Source organism: Rhinoderma darwinii, chromosome 1, assembly GCF_050947455.1.
Source record: "Rhinoderma darwinii isolate aRhiDar2 chromosome 1, aRhiDar2.hap1, whole genome shotgun sequence".
Taxonomy (NCBI): Eukaryota; Metazoa; Chordata; class Amphibia; order Anura; family Rhinodermatidae; genus Rhinoderma; species Rhinoderma darwinii.
Genome location: NC_134687.1, coordinates 341527635 through 341552996, shown reverse-complemented (window position 1 = coordinate 341552996; position 25362 = coordinate 341527635). Strand labels below are relative to the sequence as shown.

The window sequence follows — 25362 nt, the reverse complement described above, 5'->3', positions numbered from 1 at the left end:
CGCAAACTTTTAGCCATTAAATGGGCTTTTGAAGAGTGGCGTCACTTCCTGGAGGGCGCCAGACACCAGGTAACGGTCCTTACTGACCATAAGAATCTGGTTTTCCTAGAATCTGCCCGGAGGCTTAATCCTAGACAAGCTCGATGGGCGCTATTCTTTACCAGATTTAACTTCTTGGTTACCTATAGGGCTGGGTCCAAAAATATTAAGGCTGATGCACTGTCACGTAGTTTCATGGCCAATCCTCCTTCTGAGGAGGATCCTGCTTGTATTTTACCCCCTGGTATAATCGTTTCTGCCACTGATTCTGATTTAGCCTCTGACATTGCGGCTGATCAAGGTTCAGCTCCCGGGAACCTCCCTGGGGACAAGCTGTTTGTCCCCCTGCAATACCGGCTAAGGGTACTCAGGGAAAACCATGACTCCGCACTATCTGGTCATCCTGGCATCTTGGGTACCAAACACCTCATTACCAGAAACTATTGGTGGCCTGGGTTGCCTAAAGACGTTAGGGCTTACGTCGCCGCTTGTGAGGTTTGTGCTAGGTCCAAGACCCCTAGGTCCCGACCTGCGGGCTTACTACGTTCTTTGCCCATTCCCCAGAGACCTTGGACCCATATCTCCATGGATTTTATCACCGATTTGCCTCCATCTCAGGGCAAGTCGGTGGTGTGGGTGGTAGTAGACCGCTTCAGCAAGATGTGCCACTTTGTGCCCCTTAAGAAACTACCTAACGCCAAGACGTTAGCTTCTTTGTTTGTTAAACACATTTTGCGTCTCCATGGGGCCCCAGTCAATATCGTTTCTGACAGAGGGGTACAATTTGTTTCCTTATTTTGGAGAGCTTTTTGTAAAAAGTTGGAGATTGATCTGTCCTTCTCCTCCGCCTTCCATCCCGAAACTAATGGCAACACGGAAAGGACTATTCAATCCCTGGAACAATATTTAAGGTGCTTCATCTCTGACTGTCAATTTGATTGGGTCTCATTCCTTCCCCTCGCCGAATTTTCCTTGAATAACCGGGTCAGTAACTCGTCAGGGGTCTCCCCGTTTTTCTGTAATTTCGGGTTTAATCCAAGGTTCTCCTCCGTTTCTCCTGGTTGTTCCAATAATCCCGAGGTAGAGGACGTTCATCGGGAACTGTGCACAGTCTGGGCCCAGGTTCAGAAGAACCTAGAGGCGTCCCAGAGTGTACAAAAGATTCAGGCTGATAGAAGACGTTCTGCTAACCCCCGGTTTGTCGTCGGGGATCTGGTGTGGTTGTCGTCTAGGAACTTGCGCCTTAAGGTCCCGTCCAGGAAGTTTGCTCCCCGATTTATTGGGCCTTATAAGGTCATTGAAGTCCTCAACCCTGTATCCTTCCGTCTGGAGCTGCCCCCATCCTTTCGCATACACGACGTCTTTCATGCCTCCCTCCTTAAACGCTGCTCCCCGTCCTGGTCCCCCTCGAGGAAACCTCCTGTTCCCGTTCTCACCCCTGAGGGGGTGGAATTCGAGGTGGCCAAGATTGTGGACAGTAGGATGATCCAGGGCTCCCTCCAGTACCTGGTCCATTGGAGAGGATACGGGCCGGAGGAGAGGACTTGGGTACCTGCTCGAGATGTTCACGCTGGGGTATTGGTCAGGAGGTTCCACCTTCTCTTCCCCACTAAACCGGGTCCTCTTAGTAAGGGTCCGGTGGCCCCTCATAAAAGGGGGAGTACTGTAAAGGATCTGCCAGGCACTACGTCTGTGGATACTCCCAGGGTTAATCAGTCGACACCTGAGGCCAGACCTCTTGGACTGACACCGGCTCCCACCAATCAGGGTGGCAGGCTCAGGAGTGGAAGAGCCTATCGCGGCCTAGTCAGTCGGAGTTAGCTCCGCCCCCTGTCCATTTATACCTGCCGTTTTCTCTTCCTCATTGCTTGTTATTCTTCTTGGATTCCTGGCCCCACTGCTGCCTTGCTCCAGCCTGCTTCTGCCGTGCTTCTGCCTTGCTTCAGTTCCCGCTTATCCTGCTTCGCTCTGCGCCTGGCTTGCTTCCTGCTCCGTGCTCTGCGTTTGTATACTCCACTACATCCTGATCCTGACTGGCTCGTTCACCACTCCGTTTCCTCACGGTGTTCCGTGGGCTACTGCCCCTTCCCTTGCTTGTTCCCTGTTTGTATCCCCTTGCACTTAGTCAGCGTAGGGACCGCCGCCAAGTTGTACCCCGTCGCCTAGGGCGGGTCGTTGCAAGTAGGCCGGGACAGAGCGGTGGGTAGATTAGGGCTCACTTGTTCCCTTCACCTCCTTCCTGCCATAACAATGGGTGAGGGACATGGTACCCTGGGACAAGACAGCCCCCACTCCCACCTCGGACGCGTCAACCTCCACGATAAATGGCTCCATTTGGTTGGGCTGAACCAGCACTGGGGCCGAGATAAAGCACTTCTTAAGGACCTCAAAAGCCTGGACAGCCTCAGGAGGCCAGTGGAGGAGATCAGCACCTTTGCGAGTGAGATCCGTAAGAGGCTTAGCGATGACCGAGAAGTTAGCAATAAATCTCCTGTAATAATTAGCGAACCCCAAGAAACACTGTAACGCCTTCAGGGAGGCAGGTTGGACCCATTCCGCCACAGCCTGGACCTTGGCGGGGTCCATGCGGAATTCATGAGGAGTGAGGATTTGACCCAAAAACGGTATCTCCTGCACCCCAAACACACATTTTTCGGACTTAGCAAACAGTTTGTTTTCCCGAAGGGCCTGGAGCACCTTCCTGACATGCTCAATGTGGGAGGACCAGTCCTTGGAAAACACAAGTATGTCATCAAGGTACACTACAAGAAATACCCCCAGGTAGTCTCTTAAAATCTCATTTATGAAATTCTGGAAGTCCGCGGGAGCATTACACAACCCAAAGGGCATGACGAGGTATTCGAAATGACCTTCGGGCGTGTTAAACGCAGTCTTCCACTCATCCCCCTCTTTGATGCGGATAAGGTTATAAGCCCCCGTAGATCAAACTTAGAGAGCCATTGGGCCCCCTAAACCTGATTAAAGAGATCAGGAATCAAAGGTAGGGGATACTGGTTCCTTACAGTGACCTTATTCAAGTTTCGGTAGTCAATGCATGGCCTAAGACCACCATCCTTCTTCCCTACGAAGAAGAAGCCAGCACCTACCGGAGAAGTAGAGGGGCGAATGTAACCCTTGGCCAGGCATTCCTGGATATACTCTCTCATGGCTTCACGTTCGGGACAAGAGAGATTAAATATCCTACCCTTAGGGAGCTTAGCTCCTGGTACCAAATCAATTGCACAATCGTATTCTCTATGAGGTGGTAACACTTCGGAGGCCTCTTTAGAGAAAACATCAGCGAAATCCTGAACAAACTCAGGTAGAGTGTTCACCTCCTCAGGGAGAGAAATAGAATTAACAGAAAAACATGACGTCATGCATTCATTACCCCATTTGGTAAGATCCCCAGTATTCCAGTCAAACGTGGGATTATGCAACTGCAACCAGGGAAGGCCTAAAACCAAATCGGACGATAATCCCTGCATCACCAGTACAGAGCACTGCTCCAAATGCATGGAGCCAACAAGGAGTTCAAAAACGGGGGTATGCTGTGTAAAATAACCATTAGCAAGAGGAGTGGAGTCTATATCCACTACCGGGACAGGTTTAGGCAAATCAATCAATGGCATAGCTAGAGACATAGCAAATTCCACAGACATAATATTAGCAGAAGACCCTGAATCCACGAAGGCACTGCCGGTAGCAGACCTACCACCAAAAGAGACCTGAAAGGGAAGCAAGATTTTATTACGTTTCATATTTACGGGAAATACCTGTGCGCCCAAGTGACCTCCCCGATGGTCACTTAGGCGCGGAAGTTCCTCCGGCTGCTTATTCTTATGCCTAGGACAGTTGTTCACTTGATGCTTGTCATCCCCACAGTAGAAGCAGAGACCATTCTTCCTGCGGAACTCTCTACGTTGTTGGGGGGACACGGAGGCCCCGAGTTGCATAGGTACCTCCGAGTCTTCCGTGGAAGAATGAAGCAACAGAACCTCGGGAGGCATCATGGGGGAGTCAGAGGAGAAAACACAAACACGTTCAAGTCGTCGTTCCCTGAGACGTCGGTCAAGTCGTACCGCTAAAGCCATAACCTGATCTAGGGAGTCAGAAGAGGGATAGCTAACTAGCAGGTCTTTCAGGGCGTTCGACAGACCCAATCTAAACTGGCACCTTAAGGCAGGGTCATTCCACCGAGAAGCTACGCACCACTTCCTAAAGTCAGAACAATACTCCTCAACAAGTCTCTTACCCTGACGTAAGGTCACCAGCTGACTCTCGGCAAAGGCAGTCTAGTCAGTCTCGTTATAGATGAGTCCGAGAGCAGAAAAGAAAAGATCAACGGAGGAAAGTTCAGAGGCGTCAGGAGCTAAGGAGAAGGCCCATTCTTGGGGACCGTCTTGGAGCCGGGACATAAATATACCCACCCGCTGGCTCTCAGAACCTGAGGAGTGGGGCTTTAAGTGAAAATAGAGCCTACAACTCTCCCGAAAGGAGAAAAAGGTCTTCCGGTCCCCTGAGAACCGGTCAGGCAACTTGAGGTGGGGTTCAAGAGGTGAGGGGCACTACCAGGGTAGCATCAGGCTGGTTGTCCCTCTGAGCCAGGGCCTGGACCTGTAGGGAGAGACCCTGCATTTGCTGAGCCAGGGTCTCAAGGGGGTCCATAGTAGTGTCAGGGACCAGGGTAGACTAGGTATATGGGCTTGTGATTATGTAATGTCGGGGTAGGGAGACAGACAGGTGAGCCCTAATCTACCCGCCACTCAGTCCCTGCCTACTTGCAACGACCCGCCCTAGGCGACGGGGTACAACTGGGCGACGGTCCCTACACTCAATAGGTGCACGACAGACAAACAGACAAGGGTACAAAGAAGACAGGAAAATGGGGAAGTTGCCCATAGGGGACACCGTGAGCAACAAGCGAAGTGAACGAGCCGAGTCAAACCAGGAGATGAGCGAGGTACAAAAACGCAGAGCAGAAGAGTGGTCAGTAAAGCCAAGGTCAATCACAAGCAGAGGATCAGTAGTTCAAGAAGCTGCAGCAGGGCCAGGAAACCAGCAGAGAAGAATCACAAGCAAAGGAGGAACAGGAAAGGCAGGTATAAATAGACAGAGGGCCGGAGCTAGCTCCGTCTGGCTAGGCTGTGATAGGCTCTCCCACTCCTAAGCCTGCCATCCTGGGTGGTGGAAGATGGAGTCAGTCTCACAGACATAGAAGCAGGTGCAGACTGATTACCTATGGGCGTCGACACAGAAGTTGTGTCTGGCAGATCCTTTACAGCAGAGTTAGGTTATCTTTGCTGAAACTATTAAGCAGCCAGGATTCAATATATTCCATGGGGGTAGTGCCACCTTTTCCGGCATACCGAGTATTCATATATTACTGCTCCTCAAGCGGTTCTCCAGATCATCTTGCTTAGCTTTAATGGCTGCTATATCATCAGAATGACCATCCACACGTCTTTGTATAGGCGTAAGTACATCTTCCACTTCACTAACCCGTTGTTCTAGGGCAGTAGTCCTCTCAGAAATATTTTTTAACATCCTGCCGGAAAATAGATATGTCCTCCTTAAGACTGCCTACTAGAAAAGAGATTTGTGGCAATGAGTAATAGCTTTCATTACATCAGTAAATGTGAGCATAGGTTGGGCGTTGTTATCTCCCTGTATGTGTGCATCCACACCGTCTTCATGTTCCAAAGCCTGTATGTAATGGCTGCCGCGCCGTTCCCCGCCTTCCCCACGGCCTCTGCTGTGGTTGCTGCGCCCTCCATTACCGCATGCTCATCCCGAGCTCCACTTACCCGATCCGGACGCTCTGCTGGCCATGGGCGGCATCAGGTAAGAACATCCCTTACCTCCCTCCGCGGCCGTCATCCTCGATGTGCGGCTGCAGCCACCAGAGGGCGCGCGCGAGCTGACTCGTCCTTTCTTAAAGGGCCAGCGCGTGCCTTAATTCAAAAGACTTCCTATTTAAGGATCCTCCTTCCTCTCTTCCATGCTTATTCAACCAAGTTCCCCGTGAGTTTCCCCATACCCTGGTTCTCTTTTTCTTTCCCTTCTGCCTTGTCTGGATTTCCCGTTATTGACCTCTGCCTGAACTTGACTATCCTTGCCTGCCTTGACCTATTGCTTCCAAACCCGTTACGACATCTGCTGCCTGTCCTGACTTCTGCCTTACCATCCGACCACCTCTACCCGCTGTGCCAAGCATTGCCCTGGGTTCCAAGCACCATCTCCCAGACCACACAGAGGATCCACAAACAAACCGGTGAGAACCGTTATACTGTAATGTCGGCATCTCCTCCCTTCCATCCACAGCCTCCTCATCCGCTTTTTTCCGGTCTGTAGCGACTGGCAGGGCATGGGCTTCTAAGTTTCCCTCTGCGGAGGTAAGGCAGGCAAATTTGCTAAGCCGTGCTGCAACCTCCCGCTGCTGTACTGAGGCACGGCTAGGGCGCGCTGGTGTCTGCTGCGTGGTGCCATCTTGGGCGTCCTTCTCACTGCCCTTGCCCGCCTTTCCTTTTGCCATGAGGCCACGGACAGAGCTCCGTTTACTGCCGAAATGATCCCGAAGTGTTGCCACAATAGATAGGACCCTCGTGGAGGCCACAGGTAGCAAATAACAAGCACTGAAGGGGAAAATGCCAGGATCACTGCAGGAGCTCACGACCGCTTGCTGGCTCCGCCCCCTATTCTTAAAAATATCTATTTTTTTGATCAAATACTTTTTATTGCACATTTTCAACAATTACAACAACAATCCAGAAATAGGACACCTCCCCCCACCCCCACCCCCACGAACTGTTGACCATACACCATAAAGGGAAATTAATGTATACATTTGTCATACAGAAAATTTGCCACGCAGGGCACGAACATATGTTTTACTTCCGCTAGCAGATATAATCTACACGCCATACACACATCCGTAGCAGAGGATATCATAACCCACTCTCCACCCAAGTAAATATTATCCCATAGACACAAATCCAAATCAAATATTCAAGAATTGATTTACCTCCGAATCCCAACAGCCCCACCCCATAGCAATCCGGCACTTGCCAACCCATCAGTATTTAACCATGGCAACCACAGTTTGTCAAACCTGGCAGATGCTCCTCTCTTAAGAAATATCGCCCGTTTAATTAAGGAGCATCTGGTTTACTCTATCCACAAACTCCTGAACCTTTGGGGGAGAAGACTGAATCCAATGCTGCGCTATGAGTTTCCGGGCCACATACAGTAATCTCCCCACTGCCAGTTTCCCATTAGAGTCCAAAGGCAGACTGTCTACAAAACCTAAGAGACATACCTTTCGATCCCTAGGCACAGATATAGAGAACACTTTTCCCACAATTGCAAGTAGGCCAGACCAGTATATATCAAGTTGCGGGCAATCCCACAGCATATGGAGGAGGTCGGCAGGCTCCAAACCGCATCTCGGACATAGAGCATGAGGCCGAATTCCTATCCGATGTAACACCTCAGGTGTTTTATACACCCGATGAAGTATATAGAGCTGTGAGAGCCTGCCGCCCTCATTCAGCGAAACATTCGGAAAGGCTTCCATTATAGTGGACCACTGGTCTTCATCAATAACTGGTATATCCCTATCCCATTTACGCATAGCTACCAAAGGATAACTATCCAAAAATGTAGTCAGAAGGAGTTGGTATACCCATGATATAACCCCCTTCATGATCCCAGAAGGGCCAAGAGCTTGGACAATATTATCTTGTTGTATAGTCACTTGAACCTGTGAGAACGGTGAGTGGCGGGTAGATTAGGGCTCACTTGTCTGTCTCCCCACCCCCCGTCATTACAAACTGTGCCTAAAATGCATGCCTCAATTGTAAATACCTATAGAACCCTCTATGTGGAACATAAAGTTCCTCTTGGAACTGCTGAACGGATTTAAAGATAGACCCATTTGTCAGTTGAGATACCCTCGTAAGCCCCGCCTCCATCCAGTACTCCGAACTGTCTAGGCCCATGAACTCAGGAAGCAGTCTGTTTCCCCATATGGGGGTATACTCCATGTATCCCGTTACCCCTCTCAATTGCTTAAAGAGGCTCTGTCACCAGATTTTGCAACCCCTATCTGCTATTGCAGCAGATAGGCGCTGCAATGTAGATTACAGTAACGTTTTTATTTTTAAAAAAAGAGCATTTTTGGCCAAGTTATGACCATTTTTGTAGTTATGCAAATGAGGCTTGCAAAAGTCCAAGTGGGTGTGTTTAAAAGTAAAAGTCCAAGTGGGCGTGTATTATGTGCGTACATCGGGGCGTTTTTAATACTTTTACTAGCTGGGCGTTCTCATGAGAAGTATCATCCACCTCTCTTCAGAATGCCCAGCTTCTGCCTGATCACGCTGTGACGTCACTCACAGGTCCTGCATCGTGTCAGACGAGCGAGGACACATCGGCACCAGAGGCTACAGTTGATTCTGCAGCAGCATCAGCGTTTGCAGGTAAGTAGCTACATCGACTTACCTGCTAACTCCGATGCTGCTGCAGAATTAACTGAAGCCTCTGGTGCCGATGTGTCCGACACGATGCAGGACCTGTGAGTGACGTCACAGATCTGCACTGCCAGAAGCTGGGCGTTCTGAAGAGAAGTGGATGATACTTCTCGTCAGAGCGCCCAGCTAGTAAAAGTATTAAAAACGCCCCGATGTACGCACATAATACACACCCACTTGGACTTTTACTTTTAAACACACCCACCTGGACTTTTGCAAGCCTCATTTGCATAACTACAAAAATGGTCATAACTTGGCCAAAAATGCTCGTTTTTTAAAAATAAAAACGTTACTGTAATCTACATTGCAGCGCCTATCTGCTGCAATAGCAGATAGGGGTTGCAAAATCTGGTGACAGAGCCTCTTTAACTTTCCTCCAGGTTTTATGAATGAGATCTAACGTTGGAAACACAGATCGTCTACCCGAGGGACGCCCACTCTCAACAGCCTCCAATAAAATTTCACATTTCAAATGATACTGCAATATAACCGCAGAAGCATCTTCCCCAGAACGAGTGAACCATCCTTTAAGGTGCTGACACTGAGCTGCCAAAAAATAAATCCATGGATTCGGGAGAGCCATTCCCCCCTCAGTTTTGGGCCTTTGCAAAATTTCCAGCCGCAGTCTAGGGCGGTTCTGTCGCCAAATAAGGTCTCGGAAAAGAGCGCTCACCCTGTGGAACCTGGTGAGCGGGATCCACACCGGTGCATTATGTATCAGGTAAAGCAATTGCAGCATCAGAATCATTTTTATAAGATTCACATGGCCCGCAACAGAAAGAGACAGTTTACACCACGCACCTATTTTATGTTTAAATTTCTGTATCAAAGGAATGAGATTCAAATCCTCAAAATCAGATATCCGCCGTGTCACCTCTATTCCCAAGTACCGCAGTTGTGCAACACACCGAGCTCCCTATTGTGTCCACAGGTTCAACGAGGGGGTCTATCGGAAGTAGCGCTGATTTCTGCCATTTAATAGTAAGTCCAGATAGACATCCAAACTCATCACTAAGGACATAGCCGCTGTTAAAGAGGGTCCTGTATCTCCCAAAAAGAACAACGCATCATCCGCGTACAAGGCAATTTTATTCTCATAATTCCCATATGTGAATCCTTTAATCACTGGGGAAAGCCAAACCGCTGCCGCCATAGGCTCAATAGCAATTGCAAACAAAAGGGGCGAAAGTGGACACCCTTCTTGTGTACCCCTATAGAGCTGAAATCTCTCCGATAGACCACCATTAGCCAGAATTCTGGCCTTGGGCCTGGAGTACAAAACTTTAACCCAGGAAATGAAAACCGGACCGACCCCCATACTTTCAAGCGTGTGCCACAGACAGGGCCATTCAACACGGTCAAACGTCTTAGCGGCGTCTAACGACAGGATGGCTTTGCTACCTACATTATCATACGGAATCTGTAAACTAAGAAACAGACGCCGAATATTAACAGATGTCGCCTTACCTGGCATAAAGCTTGTTTGATCATAATGAATAACTGAGGAAATTACCTTATTTAACCTGTTGGCCAGGGCTTTTGCGAGAATTTTGATGTCAGTAGACAACAAAGAGATATGGCGGTAGGACTCGGGAAGCAGTGGGTCTTTACCCTCTTTGGGAAGCACTACAATGGTGGCCTCTCACATGGATTCCGGCAAATATCCCACCTCCAGGGACTCCTGAAACACCTCTAGCAGCCTAGGCAACAACACATCCCCATAGTTTTTATACACTTCCGTGGGCAAGCCGTCCACTCCCGGGGCTTTCTCATTGGCCATACGTCGCACAGCTTCCTGTAATTCCTCCAGGCTAAGAGGGCCATCTAACAGGGCCCTATCCTCACTATTCAGACTAGGGAGATTAGCATTTCCCAAGAAACCCCTAATATCTGCAGTAGTAGCGTAAGTAGTAGTAGCATAAAAGGACTGTAATATTCCCGGGACCCCTGTTTTTATAAGGTGCCCATATCGTCTTTCAAAGCGGCAATGTGGGAGGACTCATGCTGAGCTTTAGAAATCACAGACAACATTTGGCCAACCTTTTCCCCCTCCGCATAAAACCTCTGCTAAGGCTGGGTTCACACGACCTATTTTCAGACGTAAACGAGGCGTTTTAAGCCTCGATTTACGTCTGAAAATACGGCTCCAATACGTCGGCAAACATCTGCCCATTCATTTGAATGGGTTTGCCGACGTACTGTGCCGACGACCTGTCAAACGACGACGCGTAAAAAAGACGGCTCGTCAAAAGAAGTGCTGGACACTTCTTGAGACGGAATTTGAGCCGTTTTTCATTGACTCCAATGAAGAACAGCTCCAAATTACGGCCGTAATTGACGCCTCGCAAAACGAGAGTACATGCAATTACGTCTGAAATTACGGAGCTGTTTTCTACTGAAAACAGCTCCGTATTTTCAGACGTAATGGTCGTTATCGTGTGCACATACTCTTAGCAAACTGTGTCTTCCTATCTGCCACCTCTAGTAGGTGGGTTCTCAGGCACGTCTGAGCCTGTTTCAAGCGCTCACTGGTATCCGACACCGGATTATTTATAAAATCTACCCTCGCAGCCGTCACATCCGCATGCAATTTACCATCCATTCTTAAAAAATGTTAATTGATACTACAATCTATGATGGGGAATGTTATGACAAAACTGCTGCCAAGGTTCCTTTCCTATTGCACAATTCCGATCCAGATGGTGAAGAACCTCTTTAAAACAACATAAAAACACTACTCATAGTTTGTGACATCCAGTGTACCCAGTCTGAATCCTGTTCTTTTTAAACTTGAACAAGCTCCTTCCATTCGTGAATCATGCTATGACACGTGGTGCCCATTTTTTTTTAAATAAAAGTAGAGCGGGAACACACCATCTATATGATTCACTCATTCATTACTTTATTCAAATCCTACATATGAAGCAACCAGGACAAATATTCATCGGTTATAACTGATTGTTCTAGTAGCACAAGCATAATAATATGAATATTAAAAGGCATCTGTCACCAAATTGCTCTTTTTTGTGTTAGAACCAAATATTTTAAAATGATATAATAAATATATTCTGCACTATGTGATGACTATTTTTATCATGTAGTTGCATTATAATCCTCTTGGATTTCCAAATAGTTGCTTATTTATATTCATTAGGATTTCCAACTCTGTCCAGACCTCTTTAAATGTATAATTTCTACTTGACAGCTTGTCATGTGACTTTCCACTTATTACATAGTTAGTATGGTTGAAAAAAGACACATGTCCATGAAGTTTAACCAAGGGATGGGAAAAGGGGAAGTAAAAAATTTCTACACATAGGAGCTAATACTTTTTGTTCTAGGAAATTATCTAAGCCTTTTCTAAAGCCATCTACTGTCCCTGCTGTGACCAGCTCCTGCGGTAGTCTATTCCATAAATTCACCGTTTTCACAGTCAGGCTGGGTTCACACACCCTATTTATGGACGTAACGCGGGCGTTTTAACATCGAATTACATCCGAAAATACGGCTCCACTGCGCCGGCAAACATCTGCCCATTCATTTGAATGGGCTTTACGATGTTCTGTGCCGACGGTCATTTTTTTACGCACCGCTGTCAAAAGACGGCGCGTAAAATAGACGCCCGCGTCAAAGAAGTGCCTGTCACTTCTTGGGACGTAATTGGAGCCGTTTTCCATTGACTCCATAGAAAAACAGCTCCAATTACGTCCGTAATGGACGCAGCGAAAAACGCCGGCAACATGCCATTACGTCTGAAATTCAGGAGCTGTTTTCTCCTGAAAACAGCTCCGTGATTTCAGCTGTAATGGACGCTGCCGTGTGAACATACCCTAAAGAAGGCTTGTCGCCTCTGCAGGTTGAACCTTTTTTTCTCCAGACGGAGGGAGTGCCCCCTTGTTTTTTGAGGGGGTTTTACATGGAAAAGGATTTCTCCACATTTTTTTGTATGTGCCATTAATATATTTATATAAGTTACTCATGTCCCCCCTTAGTCGTCTTTTTTCAAGGCTAAATAGGTTTAGTTCTTTTAATCTTTCCTCATAACTTAGATTCTCCATGCCCCTTATTAGCTTACTGCTGAGAACAGTGAACATGATTGTTTAAAGCCCTAAGTGAAACTACAGCTTTTAGGCTAGGTTCACATTTTGTGTTTTTATTGCGTAATGTAGCTAAAAGCAACGCATCTGAAAAAACACATGCAGTTTTTACATTTTTCAGCTGTAATCTGGTTTTATATTTAATGGTCATAGGCTTAAGACTGGATTCACACGAGCACATTACGTCCGTAATTGACGGATGTATTTCGGCCGCAAGTCCCGGACCGAACACACAACAGGGAGCGGGGCTCCTAGCATCATACTTATGTACGACGCTAGGAGTCCCTGCCTCTCCGTGGAACTACTGTCCCGTACTGAAAACATGATTACAGTACGGGACAGTTGTCCTGCAGCGAGGCAGGGACTCCTAGCGTCGTACATAACTATGATGCTAGGAGCCCGGCTCCCTGCACTGTGTTCGGTCTGGGATTAGCGGCCGAAATACGTTCCGTCCATTACGGACGGAACATGGTCGTGTGAATCCAGCCTAAAGCTGCAACACGTTGTTAAAACGCTCAGGTATTTAATAACGCATGCATTGTTTCAGATGCATTTTTGTATCAGCGCTTCAAAATGCAATGTATACCCAGCCTTAGACACATTTAGATACAAGAAAAACCCCTAGTATCATGACTGACCAGACCAGACCAGACACTTTTGGGACCACTAAAATTCCGCCAGTCTTAAAAAATTAGGAAAATAAAATACTGTAAAAATTTCTCAATGGTCGCCCACACTCCAATTTGACATCTAGACACTAGGAACGTTATTTTACGTGGCAGCGTTATCCATGTAGACCATGGTGACATTTGCCACAGCGATGTTTCATCCTTAGGCCATTGGACAAACCGGTCAAGTGACATGGCATCACTATGGATGCGGAATCAATGCAGTCTAATCATTGCATTGGCAGTAAGGAAATTCGATGACAAATATATTACAAACTTCTTCCCCCTATAATTTAAGCTCAAAATTCAAAACGACCTGTATCATGGGTGGTAAGGGGCCTATGACCCATATTGCCTAAGGCACAAATGATTTCCAGTCCACCCCTGCTTAGGGTATGTTCACACACTTAACAAAAAACGGCTAAAAATACGGTGCTGTTTTCAAGCGAAAACAGCTCCTGATTTTCAGCTGTTTTTTAAGCAACTTGCATTTTTGGTGCGTTTTTTTACAGCCGTTTTTGGAGCTGTTTTCCTATTGAAGGATGTATCCATACATTTATGCACTAATAGTACGAGTGTATCCCTACATTCGTAGTAGTCAGGTAGCCGTGTGACCTCATACACTTGGAAGGATTTTTGGGGGAGAGGAGAAAGGATAAAGTGCCCATCAAGGATGGTCATAATCCAAGCTCCAAAATACGGAGTACCAGCAACCAGAACGTGCGTTAGCTTGCTCCTCGGCTGGTAGGGCATCCATATAACTCCCTAATGGTAGTGTGGTGGGGACCACACAAATGTGTATAGCGAGGGGAAAAGGGTGGCATATGACATTTCAAAGTTGTGACATATAATGGACATCAAATGCAGGTTCCTATCAGGAGACCAATTATATGAGCGGTATACATAAGTAAATATATCCAATTACCCAAAAGTAGATATAAAGAAAAAACATGTAAAACACCAATAGGGTATCATAGAGGTGATGGATATGAAGTGTGGATCATCTGCAAAAAAGTAAAAAGAATAGTGTTAGCATATAATAAGAAAAATAAAAGTCATAAAAATCATAAAAACAGAGGGCGACCTCAAGCAAGGAGCCCATGGGGACCCAAGGGGGAGCGGGGAGACTAGATTCAGCAGCAGCATCAGCGTTTGCAGGTAAGATCGACTTACCTGCAAACGCTGATGCTGCTGCAGAACAACTGTAGCCTCTGGTGCCGATGTGGCCGTCACGATGCAGGACCTGTGAGTGACGTCACAGATCTGCACTGTCAGAAGCTGGGCGTTCTGAAGAGAAGAGGATGATACTTCTCATCAGAGCGCCCAGCTAGTGAAAGTATTAAAAACGCCCCGATGTACGCACCTAATACACACCCACTTGGACTTTTACTTTTAAACACACCCACTTGGACTTTTGCAAGCCTCATTTGCATAACTACAAAAATGGTCATAACTTGGCCAAAAATGCTCGTTTTTTTAAAATAAAAACGTTACTGTAATCTACATTGCAGCGCCTATCTGCTGCAATAGCAGATAGGGGTTGCAAAATCTGGTGACAGAGCCTCTTTAACCCCTTCCCTCTTTGGCCGCTTTTGACCTTCCTGACAGAGCCTCATTTTTCAAATCTGACAAGTTTCACTTTATATGGTAATAACTCCGGAATGCTTTTACCTATCCAAGTGATTCTGAGATTGTTTTCTCGTGACACATTGGACTTTATGTTACTGGCAAAATTTGCCCCATACATTCAGTATTTAATTGTGAAAAACACCAAAATTTAGCGAAAAATTGCAAAAATTTGCATTTTTCTCAATTTAAATGTATCTGCTTGTAAGACAGGCAGTTATACCACACAAAGATGTTGCTAACTAACATCCCCCATATGTCTACTTTAGATTGGCATCGTTTTTTGAACATCATTTTATTTTTCTAGGACGTTACAAGGCTTAGAACTTTAGCAGCAATTTCTCACATTTTCAAGAAAATTTCAAAATGCTATTTTTACAGGGGCCAGTTCAGTTGTGAAGTGGCTTTGAGGTCCTTAGATATTAAAAACCCCCAATAAGTGACCCCATTTTAAAAACTGCACCCCTCAAAGTATTCAAAACAGCATTTAGAAAGTTTCTTAACTCTTTAGACATTGCACAGGAATTAAGGCAATGTAGAGGTGAAATTTACAAAGTTCATTATTTTTTTCCAGAAATTCATTTTGAATCCATTTTTTTTGTACCACAGAATGTTTTACCCAAGAAATGCAACTCAATATTTATTGCCCAGGTTCTGCAGTTTTAGGAAATATCCCACATGTGGCCGTAGTGTGCTACTGGACTGAAGCACCGGCCTCAGAAGCAAAGGAGCACCTGGTGGATTTTGGGTCTCCTTTTTATTAGAATATATTTTAGGCACCATGTCAGCTTTGAACAGGTCTTGTGGAACTAAAACAGTGGAAACCCCCCAAAAGTGACCCCATTTGGGAAACTACACCCCTCGAGGAATTTATCTAGGGGTGTAGCAAGCATTTTGACCGGCCAGTTTTTTTGCAAAAATTTTTGGAACTTGGCCATGAAAATGAAAATCTAAATTTTTTCAAATAAAATGTAGGTTTAGCTAATTTTTTTTCATTTCCAAAAGAACTAAAGTAGAAAAAGCACCACAACATTTGTAGAGCAATTTCTCCCGAGTAAAACAATACCCCACATGTGGTAATAAACGGTTGTTTGGACACACGGCAGGGCTTAGAAGGGAAAGAGCGCCATTTGGCTTTTGGAGCTCAAATTTAGCAGGAATGGTTTGCGGAGGCCATGTCGCATTTGCAAAGCTCCTGAGGGGACAAAACAGTGGAAACCCCCAACAAGTGACCCCATTTTGGAAACTACACCCCATGAGGAAATTATCTAGGGGTATAGTGAGCAGTTTGACCCCACAGGTGTTTTACAGAACTTATTGGAAGTAGACCGTAAAAATGAAAATCTACATTTTTTCAAATAAAATGTAGGTTTAGGTATTTTTTTTTTCATTTCCACAAGGACTGAAGGAGAAAAAGCACCATAAAATTAGTAAAGAAATTTCTCCCGAGTAAAACAATACCCCACATGTGGTCATAAACGGCTGTTTGGACACACGGTAGGTCTCAGAATGGAACTAGCACCATTTGGATTTTGGATAGTGTCTGGGCGCCATGTCACATTTGCTGAGCCCCTGTAGTACTAGTACAGTGGAAACACCACAAAATTGACTCCATTTGGGAAACTGCACCCCCTGAGGAATCATCTAGGGGTATAGTGAAAATTTTGATCCCAAAGGTTTTTTGCTGAATTAATTAGAATTAAGCTATGAAAATGAAAAATATTTTTTTTTTCCAACAAGATGTAGTTTTAGATCAACATTTTTCATTTTTACAAGGAATAGAGAAGAAAAAGCACCCCAACATTTGTAAAGTAATTTCTCCCGAGTACGGTAACACCCCATATGTGGTTATAATAGGCTATTTACGTATATGGGAGCATTCAGAAGAAAAGGAGCGGTATTTAACTTTTGGAGCGTAGATTTTGCTGGAATGGTTTGCGGACGCCATGTTGCATTTGCAAAACCCCTGATGTACCAAACAAAAGTGACCCCGTTTTAGAAACTACACCCCTAAATGCATTTATCAAGGGGTGTAGTGAGAATTTAGACATCACAGGTGTTTTTCAGAAATGAATACGCAGTGGATGGTGCAAAGTGAAAATTTCAATTTTTCCACTGATCTGCCCATTCACCGCACAAGATGTTGTGCCCCTAGAGAATCTTACCCCATAAATTGTTAAGCGGGTTCTCCCGGGTATGGTAATGCCTTACTTGTGGCCATAAATTGCTGTTTGGGCACGCTGTAGGGCTAAGAAGGGAAAGACCGCCATTTTGAGCATGGATTTTGCTTGGTAATAGTTCTGTTTGGGGTTTTGCTGGTATTTCAGTTTATAATGTGGTGGCATATGTAATCTGTGCGGAGTACATCAGGGCATAATAAGAGGGTATAATAATGGGGTAAATAATACAATTATCCATAGATGTGTGTTACGCTGTGAAGCGATCCGTTATGCGCAGGCCGGTGTCACACTGATAAAGTTTTCTTTCTCACTCCCCTTCTGTATCGCTCTGCACCTTTTGGGGACTTTTTCTCCTTCGTAGTTTGGGAAATATTACTGGGAAAGTTTTGCGCTGGTATAATACGGGCGCCCTCGCTTCCAGCGGATGTGCTATGTCCATTCCCTTTCCTAGTTCCTAAATACTAGGGCCCTGAAACTGCAGGAATGTTCCCCTCCGGCCTGCGCATTGAGATGTTTTTCATCACCGCATTACTAGTGCCGTAACTTTTTTGTTTTTCAGTTGATTGAGCGGAGTGCGGGCTTGTTTTTTGCGAGACGGGATGTAGATTTTATTGGTACCATTTTAGAACACATACGACTTTTTGATCACTTTTTATTTCATTTTTTGGTAAAGGAAATTACCAAAAACAAGCAATTCTGGAATCGTTTTTTATTGTTTTTTTTATCGGCATCCACAGTGCGCCCTAAATTACATGTTGGCTTTATTCTGCGGGTCGATACGATTACGGCGATACCAAATTTATATAGTTTTTTTTATGTATTGCGGCTTTTGCACAATAAAATCACTTTTTTTATAAAATCATTTGTTTTCTGTGTCGCCATTCTAAGACCCATAACTTTTTTATTTTTGCGTGTACGAAACGGTGTCAGGGATTATTTTTTGCGGGACGGATTGTCGTTTTTATTGGTACTATTTTGGAGTAAATGTGACTTTTTGATCACTTTTTATAGCATTTTTTGGAAGGAGATGTGACCTAAAAACAAAGATTCTGGCGCTGTTTTTCATGTTTTTTTTTTACGGCGTTCACCGTGCGGGATAAATTACATAATAGTTTTGTAGTTTGGGTCGTTACGGACGCGGCGATACCAATTATGTATAGTTTTTTTAATTTTTACGGTTTTTCCCATAATAAAAGTCTTACTATGGGAAAAAAGTCAGTTTAGCTTTATTTTTATTTGAAATGTGTGTGTTTTTATTGTTTTACGACATTTTTATTAACTTTTTTTTACTTTTCTGACTTGTCCCACTAGGGGACATGAGGGCCTGATGCCCCGATCGCTACTCTAATACACTGCACTACATACGAAGTGCAGTGTATTAGCGCTGTCAGTTATTCACTGACAGCAAGCCTATGAGGACACGCCGAAGGCGGGTCCTCATGGGCTCCCGTACAAGGCAGACTCGGACGCCATTTTCTGGCGTCCGATTGCCACAGCAACCCAGCGATTGCACAACTGGGTTGCCGATCGGGTGAAAACCTATCAGATGCTGCGCTCTATTGAGCGCAGCATCTGAGGGGTTAATCTGCCGGATCGGAGAGTAGCTCCGGTCCTGGCAGTTACAGGAGGGTGCCAGCTGTATAATACAGCTGTCACCCCGCGGTGATGGTGCCGGCTCTGCTCCTGAGCCCGCACAATCACTGCGCCGTACATGTACGGCGCTTTGCGGGAAGCACCTCCCGACAGCGCCGTACATGTACGGCGCATGTCGGGAAGGGGTTAAGCAGTTTAGACCTGTTACCCCCTCTTCTAAGGGGAGGGATGTGGTCAAGTATCCAAAACCTGAGTTGATTCTCATTGTGTCCCATGTCACAAAAATGTTTGGACACGGGTAAATCTAGCTTCTTTTTCCTGATAGTATACCTGTGTTGGTTGAGTCTGGTCTTAAGATCAAGTGTAGTCTCACCGACATAGAGAAGGTTGCAGGGACACTGGAGAACACTGATCCACACTTCGTATCCTTCACCTCTATGATACCCTATTGGTGTTTTACATGTTTTTTCTTTATATCTACTTTTGGGTAATTGGATATATTTACTTATGTATACCGCTCATATAATTGGTCTCCTGATAGGAACCTGCATTTGATGTCCATTATATGTCACAACTTTGAAATGTCATATGCCACCCTTGTCCCCTCGCTATACACATTTGTGTGGTCCCCACCACACTACCATTAGGGAGTTATATGGATGCCCTACCAGCCGAGGAGCAAGCTAACGCACGTTCTGGTTGCTGGTACTCCGTATTTTGGAGCTTGGATTATGACCATCCTTGATGGGCACTTTATCCTTTCTCCTCTCCCCCAAAAATTCTTCCAAGTGTATGAGGTCACACGGCTACCTGACTACTACGAATGTAGGGATACACTCGTACTATTAGTGCATAAATGTATGGATACATCCTTGCATGTTGTTCCCTTTAGTCTAACAGATATTATTCCATACTACCCTATAACTTGAATCTATATAGATATTAGTATCAGGATGACCGAGCGCTACTATCCCACGCATGCGCGTATGAGCAACTCAGGCATGCTTTCCATAATCCAAAATGGCTTCTATGTCCTCATTCCCTTACGGCGCATGCGCCGCTTCGTTCTGTTACCCTGAGTTTGATTTATTTCCGGACATGCGCACTTGCGCTGCCCGGACGCCGTTTTCGGCTACACCCACGGTATACTCGGAGGTGAATAGATAGATTTTAACTCACTGCACCTTTGCGCTAATCACCTTGTTGTGATGTTTTTTACATTTTATTTGTCTGTATATACAAATACAAAGTTTTACATATGTATCCAGCTTCTGTATCCATAATCACGTATATGTATTGTAATTTGCACAGTCCATTATGTACAAACGTCTGCATTTTCTATTGATTACTGTTAAACAGCACTTATGTTTGATACCTGTTATAATGTGTGAACTCACACTAGTCATTTGCTTGAGAAAGGCTCCAGTGGACGGGCAATAAAGTACCCATTTTTTTCACTTGATCTTTGGAGTTGCTGCTCATTTTTCGATTTGTATGTACTTGGAACTTGGTCTGTTCCTCAGAGCTTGCACCCACACGCTGCCTGACTCTGTATATAGATAGATAGATAGATAGATAGATAGATAGATAGATAGATAGATAGATAGATAGATAGACAGACAGACAGACAGACAGACAGACAGACAGACAGACAGACAGACAGACAGATAGATAGATAGATAGATAGATAGATAGATAGATGATAGATAGATAGATAGATGATAGATAGATAGATAGATAGATAGATAGATAGATAGATAGATAGATAGATAGATAGATAGATAGATAGATAGATAGATAGATATATAGATAGATATTAGATAGATATGAGATAGATATGAGATAGATAGATAGATAGATAGATAGATAGATAGATAGATAGATAGATAGATAGATAGATAGATAGATAGATAGATAGGAGATAGATAGATGATAGATAGATAGATAGATAGATAGATAGATAGATAGATAGATAGATAGATAGATAGATGATATAGATAGATATTAGATAGATAGATAGATAGATAGATATGAGATAGATAGATAGATAGATAGATAGATGATAGATAGATAGATAGATAGATAGATAGATAGATAGATAGATAGATAGATAGATAGATAGATAGATAGATATGGGATAGATAGATAGATAGATAGATAGATAGATAGATAGATAGATAGATAGATAGATAGATAGATAGATATTAGATAGATAGATAGATAGATAGATAGATAGATAGATAGATAGATAGATAGATAGATAGATAGATATGGGATAGATAGATATGAGATAGATAGATATGAGATAGATAGATATGGGATAGATAGATATGAGATAGATAGATATGAGATAGATAGATGATAGATAGATAGATAGATAGATAGATAGATAGATAGATAGATACCGTGTTTCCCCGATAGTAAGACACCCCCGATTGTAAGACGTATCGGGGGTTTCAGGGGGGTCGGCTAATATAAGCCGTACCCTGAAAGTAAGACATATGTCTTACTTTCGGGGAAACACGGGGGTATTGCCGCCTCCTGCCCACTTCCGCGCCGCCCCCCTCTCCATACGTCTCCATCAGCGGCAGGAGCACGGCTGTTATACACAGCCTGGCTCCTGCTGCAACTGCCGGAATCGAAGCGCGCGCCGATTCCGGCAGTTTAACCCATTAAATGCCGCTGTCAATAGTGACAGCGGCATTTAATGTGTTTGACAGAGGGGGGAGCTCCCTCTGTCACCCGATCGGCGCCCCCGCAAACAAATCGCGGGTCGCCGTCGGGTTTCCATGACAGCCGGGGGTCTAACAAAGACCCCCAGGTCTGCCTTCAGCATCTGCCTGTTAGGCGATGCCGGAGGCATGACCTAATAGGTTGCCTGTCAGTTTTACACTGACAGGCAATAATGCTTCGGTATACTAAGTATACCAAAGCATTATATATGCGATCGGCACATCGCATAGTGAAGTCCCCTGGTGGGACTAAAAAAAAAAATGTAAAACAGTTAAATAAAGTTTGTGAAAAAAATAAAATAAATAATTCGACAATTTTTTTCCAATATAAGACATACCCCGAAAGTAAGACATAGTGGGGCTTTTGGGGATAAAAAGAAAGTAAGACACTGTCTTACTTTCGGGGAAACACGGTAGATAGATAGATAGATAGATAGATAGATAGATATGAGAGAGATAGATAGATAGATAGATAGATAGATAGATAGATAGATAGATAGATAGATAGATAGATAGATATGAGATAGATAGATAGATAGATAGATAGACATGGAATAGATAGATAGATATGAGATAGATAGATAGACAGATAGATAGATAGATAGATAGATAGATAGATAGATAGATAGATAGATAGATAGATAGATATGAGATAGATAGATAGATAGATAGATAGATAGACATGGAATAGATAGATAGATATGAGATAGATAGATAGATAGATAGATAGATAGATAGATAGATAGATAGATAGATAGATAAGTGTCAACAGCATTTTGTCAGATGGATAGGCTGAATTTTCACCTATGGTCACTATTTTGTCAAATTTCTCAGTATGAAACGTTTTCTTATCCAGCACAAAAAAAACTACCACTGCCGGGTGGATACCTCAGACGCCCGCTGATAGGTGTGAACATGTGCTTACACTGTAAAGTATATCGCAATTATAAGGAGCCAGTATTTCTAAGGAGCGACAACTGTCATTCATTGCCTCGCTCAGTTGACATCTTGTAGCCCCTTCCTTTTCCTTCCCCTCAGGTGTTATCTTTCTGTGAACCATTTGTCACCTGTAGTGTAGCGCACTTTGTGTCTAGGGTGTAGTTCTTTTACTCCAGAGACAGCCGCCTCACCATTCCCTTCACCCCATTCCCTCAGTCTCCTCTCACCTTTTCCTGTTTTATCCCGTCTCCTAACCCCCAGTGCACTTTAGGCTAAGTCACAGCCATAAGGGCGCGCTTTTATGTATTTCTTTTTTTCAGTTGCTCAACAACAACAATATGGATTTCTACATTTTTATTCCTGCTCTTGATTTTTTTCTTCATATTTTTTTTCTTTCTTCTCTACCAAACCCTCCCTCCTTTGGCGTGTGTTCTGTCTAGCGGCAGCTCCAGTGCGCATGCGCCTCAGCTGCCAGCCACCGGGCTCAGCGTAATGAGACAAGGGGAGAGAGAAGCCGACAGATAGGGCTGAGGGAAAGCGCAATGTTAGCTGCTATCAAGCTGCTGCTGCCCTCCTCCTGATTCTCCCTCCCTGTTGGTGAGGGCAGCACAAATAAAACTTAAAGGAGGAGGAATAAGAGGCTGCCCCAGCCCCTAGGCATGGCCAGCTCGGTGAGTATAGGGGGTGGAACAAACCCTTTTCCTTAATGCAGCCCTCTGCAGACCGGCTCAGCCTGCAGCACTGCCATCTATGTATTGCTGCTGCTCACATCACCCTGGATTATCATCGTTACTATAATTTCGCTTCGTATTGCTATTGTTGTCTTTACATTCTTATACCCGTTTGCACTAGCTGATAAAAGCTGCCCAGCGATTTAAGGGGCATGCGCTGGAGCCGATCGGAAAGTAGATGGGCATATGGACCGGCATTGCAAAGTGGCAAAGAGCCTGGATTGAAAGCATCACAGGGATCTAACCGTGCGGAGCCCATAGGATGGGCAGTATGACGTGCATTGGCATGATCTGAGAGTTGGGATCGCCGAGGGTACGAGCCCGGTGTGGATCGGCAGCACCTGGGGCGGTGTGCTGTGCAGAATCATGGAACTGGATTAAAGCAGCCCTCATGAAGAGTGGATCGGTACCAAGAACTGGATCTTAATGTACATTGCTTTTCTTGAACTCGCACCTGGATTATCCTGGCACGAGGAGTGTTTGGTGAGGTGGGAGATCACAGTGGATTCTAATCAAGCACCTGCAGGAGGTGGATCGGGATCTGGCGATCAGCAGGAGGACGGTGGATCTACAGGCTGGTTTCAGTTCCACATAAAGGCAGCCCGGAGTTCCAGTAGCTGCAGCTGCCGCTAGCATGGTGCGTTCTCTCTCTGCTTCTGCTATGTGTTACAAGGGGTTAAAGATTGCCAGTGACACCCCCACTCCCCTGCACCTAGCTGCATTATATCTACACCCCCAGTAGCACCGTGTTCCCTGGATATCCCCTATACACTTACATACCTATACACCTCATACGGCCGGTGGTCTCGGGATGTATGGGGGCTGGTGGTGGGAGACTAGGCTGTCTCAGTAGCAGGCAATAGTGTTGTCTCTCATATTGAGGTGAAACGTGCCAAAGGGAGATGGATTCAAATTACCGCTAAGGAATACTGATGCAGTTGCCAATAGCAACAAATCACGTCACTGCTTTCATTTTCAACCTGTAATAGCAAAATGAAAGCGGCAATCAGATTGGTTGCCATGGACATCTGCCCGAGTTTAGCCAGGCACATACATCCGTACGTGGTGTGAAAATCGCCTGCGGGGGTCACGTGACCGGACTGTGTCGGCTGGTTACCTCCGTTATTAGTATTGGTGTGTATATCATACAATGCTCCCAGCTCCTTTGTATGACTAGTAACACCGGAGATCCCTCCTCATGTAATGCTGCACATGCTCATGTATTGTCTTGAGTGGGAGGTTTAGTCAGAAGTAACGCATGACATGGGGTAAATGCCATCCACATCACACAGGTAATGACTGCAGGAGACATTTGTCTAAAGATCGAATTCCTGACATGTGTCTAACTGGTCTTTGTCAATGAAATGAGTATTGTGTTTATACATGTTTTTACTTATTACTCCTATCTATCTATCTATCTATCTATCGTAGGTGTGTGTGTGTGTGTATATATATATATATATCTCTCTAGTTGAGGTAAACCTTAACATGTTTAATTTTCTATATACATGAAAAAGTAGTATAAGTCTGTGTTCACACTTGCGTCAGATTTCCATTGCTCTTTGACAGTCAGACTTGCGTAGCGTGCTGAATTATTTGATCTTTTATTAAAAAAAAAAAACGGAAACCTGAAAATGAAAGCCTTGATGTCGGTGTGCGCAGCACCGTAGTTTGGTATACGTTCGGTATATCTTAATATTTTACAGATCCAAACTTCTATTTGGATCTGTCTACCCGTTGACTTGTATTGAACAGTATTCTTATGAAATGGTATGAAACATGGCAGAAGAATACAGATTTTGCATACCCTACCCCTATAGTTCCAGTTACATTATACTTTTTATATAAACGTACTGGTCCTAAATGTGAAGGGAGCCTGAAGCTGGCCATAGTCCTGACCGTTTTTTACCCAATACCGGAATGATTGCGTATGATCACGTGTCATTGAGTGACTGCTGGTGAACATGATCACTATCCGGATAACTCACCGCTAATGCATTAACCTTTTTTGAAAGACACTTAGGCCGGATTCCCACGGGTCAGATACGCTGCGTAAAACGACGCAGCATATACCGTGTCAAAAACGTGCACCACATTTTTATGTCGTTTTTCAGGTGGATTTTCCGCGGCGCTGGAAAAAAAAAAATCAAACGTTCATACCCCAGCTGTAGTCATGGTGACGCATCCCTCCGTTGTCCGTGCTGTCCAGCCTCCTGAGATGACGATGCA

General features: G+C 44.9%; 2 protein-coding genes across 7 annotated transcripts in view; one reads left to right on the top strand and one right to left on the bottom strand.

Moving 5' to 3' along the window:
* The window catches only part of FOCAD (focadhesin), a 407831-nt gene extending 383820 nt beyond the window's left edge, over window positions 1–24011 (bottom strand). Inside the window, exons 1-3 of one of the 2 annotated variants that reach the window (XM_075825910.1) lie at window positions 23914–24011; window positions 20107–20280; window positions 14258–14336 (exon numbers count right to left, since the gene is read on the bottom strand). The gene's annotated coding sequence lies outside the window, so the exon portion shown is untranslated. The remainder of the gene's footprint in view (window positions 1–14257; window positions 14337–20106; window positions 20281–23913) is intronic. The other variant, XM_075825919.1, reaches the window with a different exon arrangement.
* The window catches only part of MLLT3 (MLLT3 super elongation complex subunit), a 270826-nt gene continuing 268200 nt past the window's right edge, over window positions 22737–25362 (top strand). For 2 of the 5 annotated variants that reach the window (XM_075825963.1, XM_075825938.1), the window contains exon 1: window positions 22738–23770. In XM_075825963.1, the coding sequence (XP_075682078.1) occupies window positions 23768–23770 (3 nt within the window). In that variant the 5' untranslated portion in view covers window positions 22738–23767. Of the gene's footprint in view, window positions 23771–24308; window positions 24426–25362 lie in introns of those variants that run through there. The other 3 variants (XM_075825946.1, XM_075825954.1, XM_075825973.1) reach the window with 3 other exon arrangements.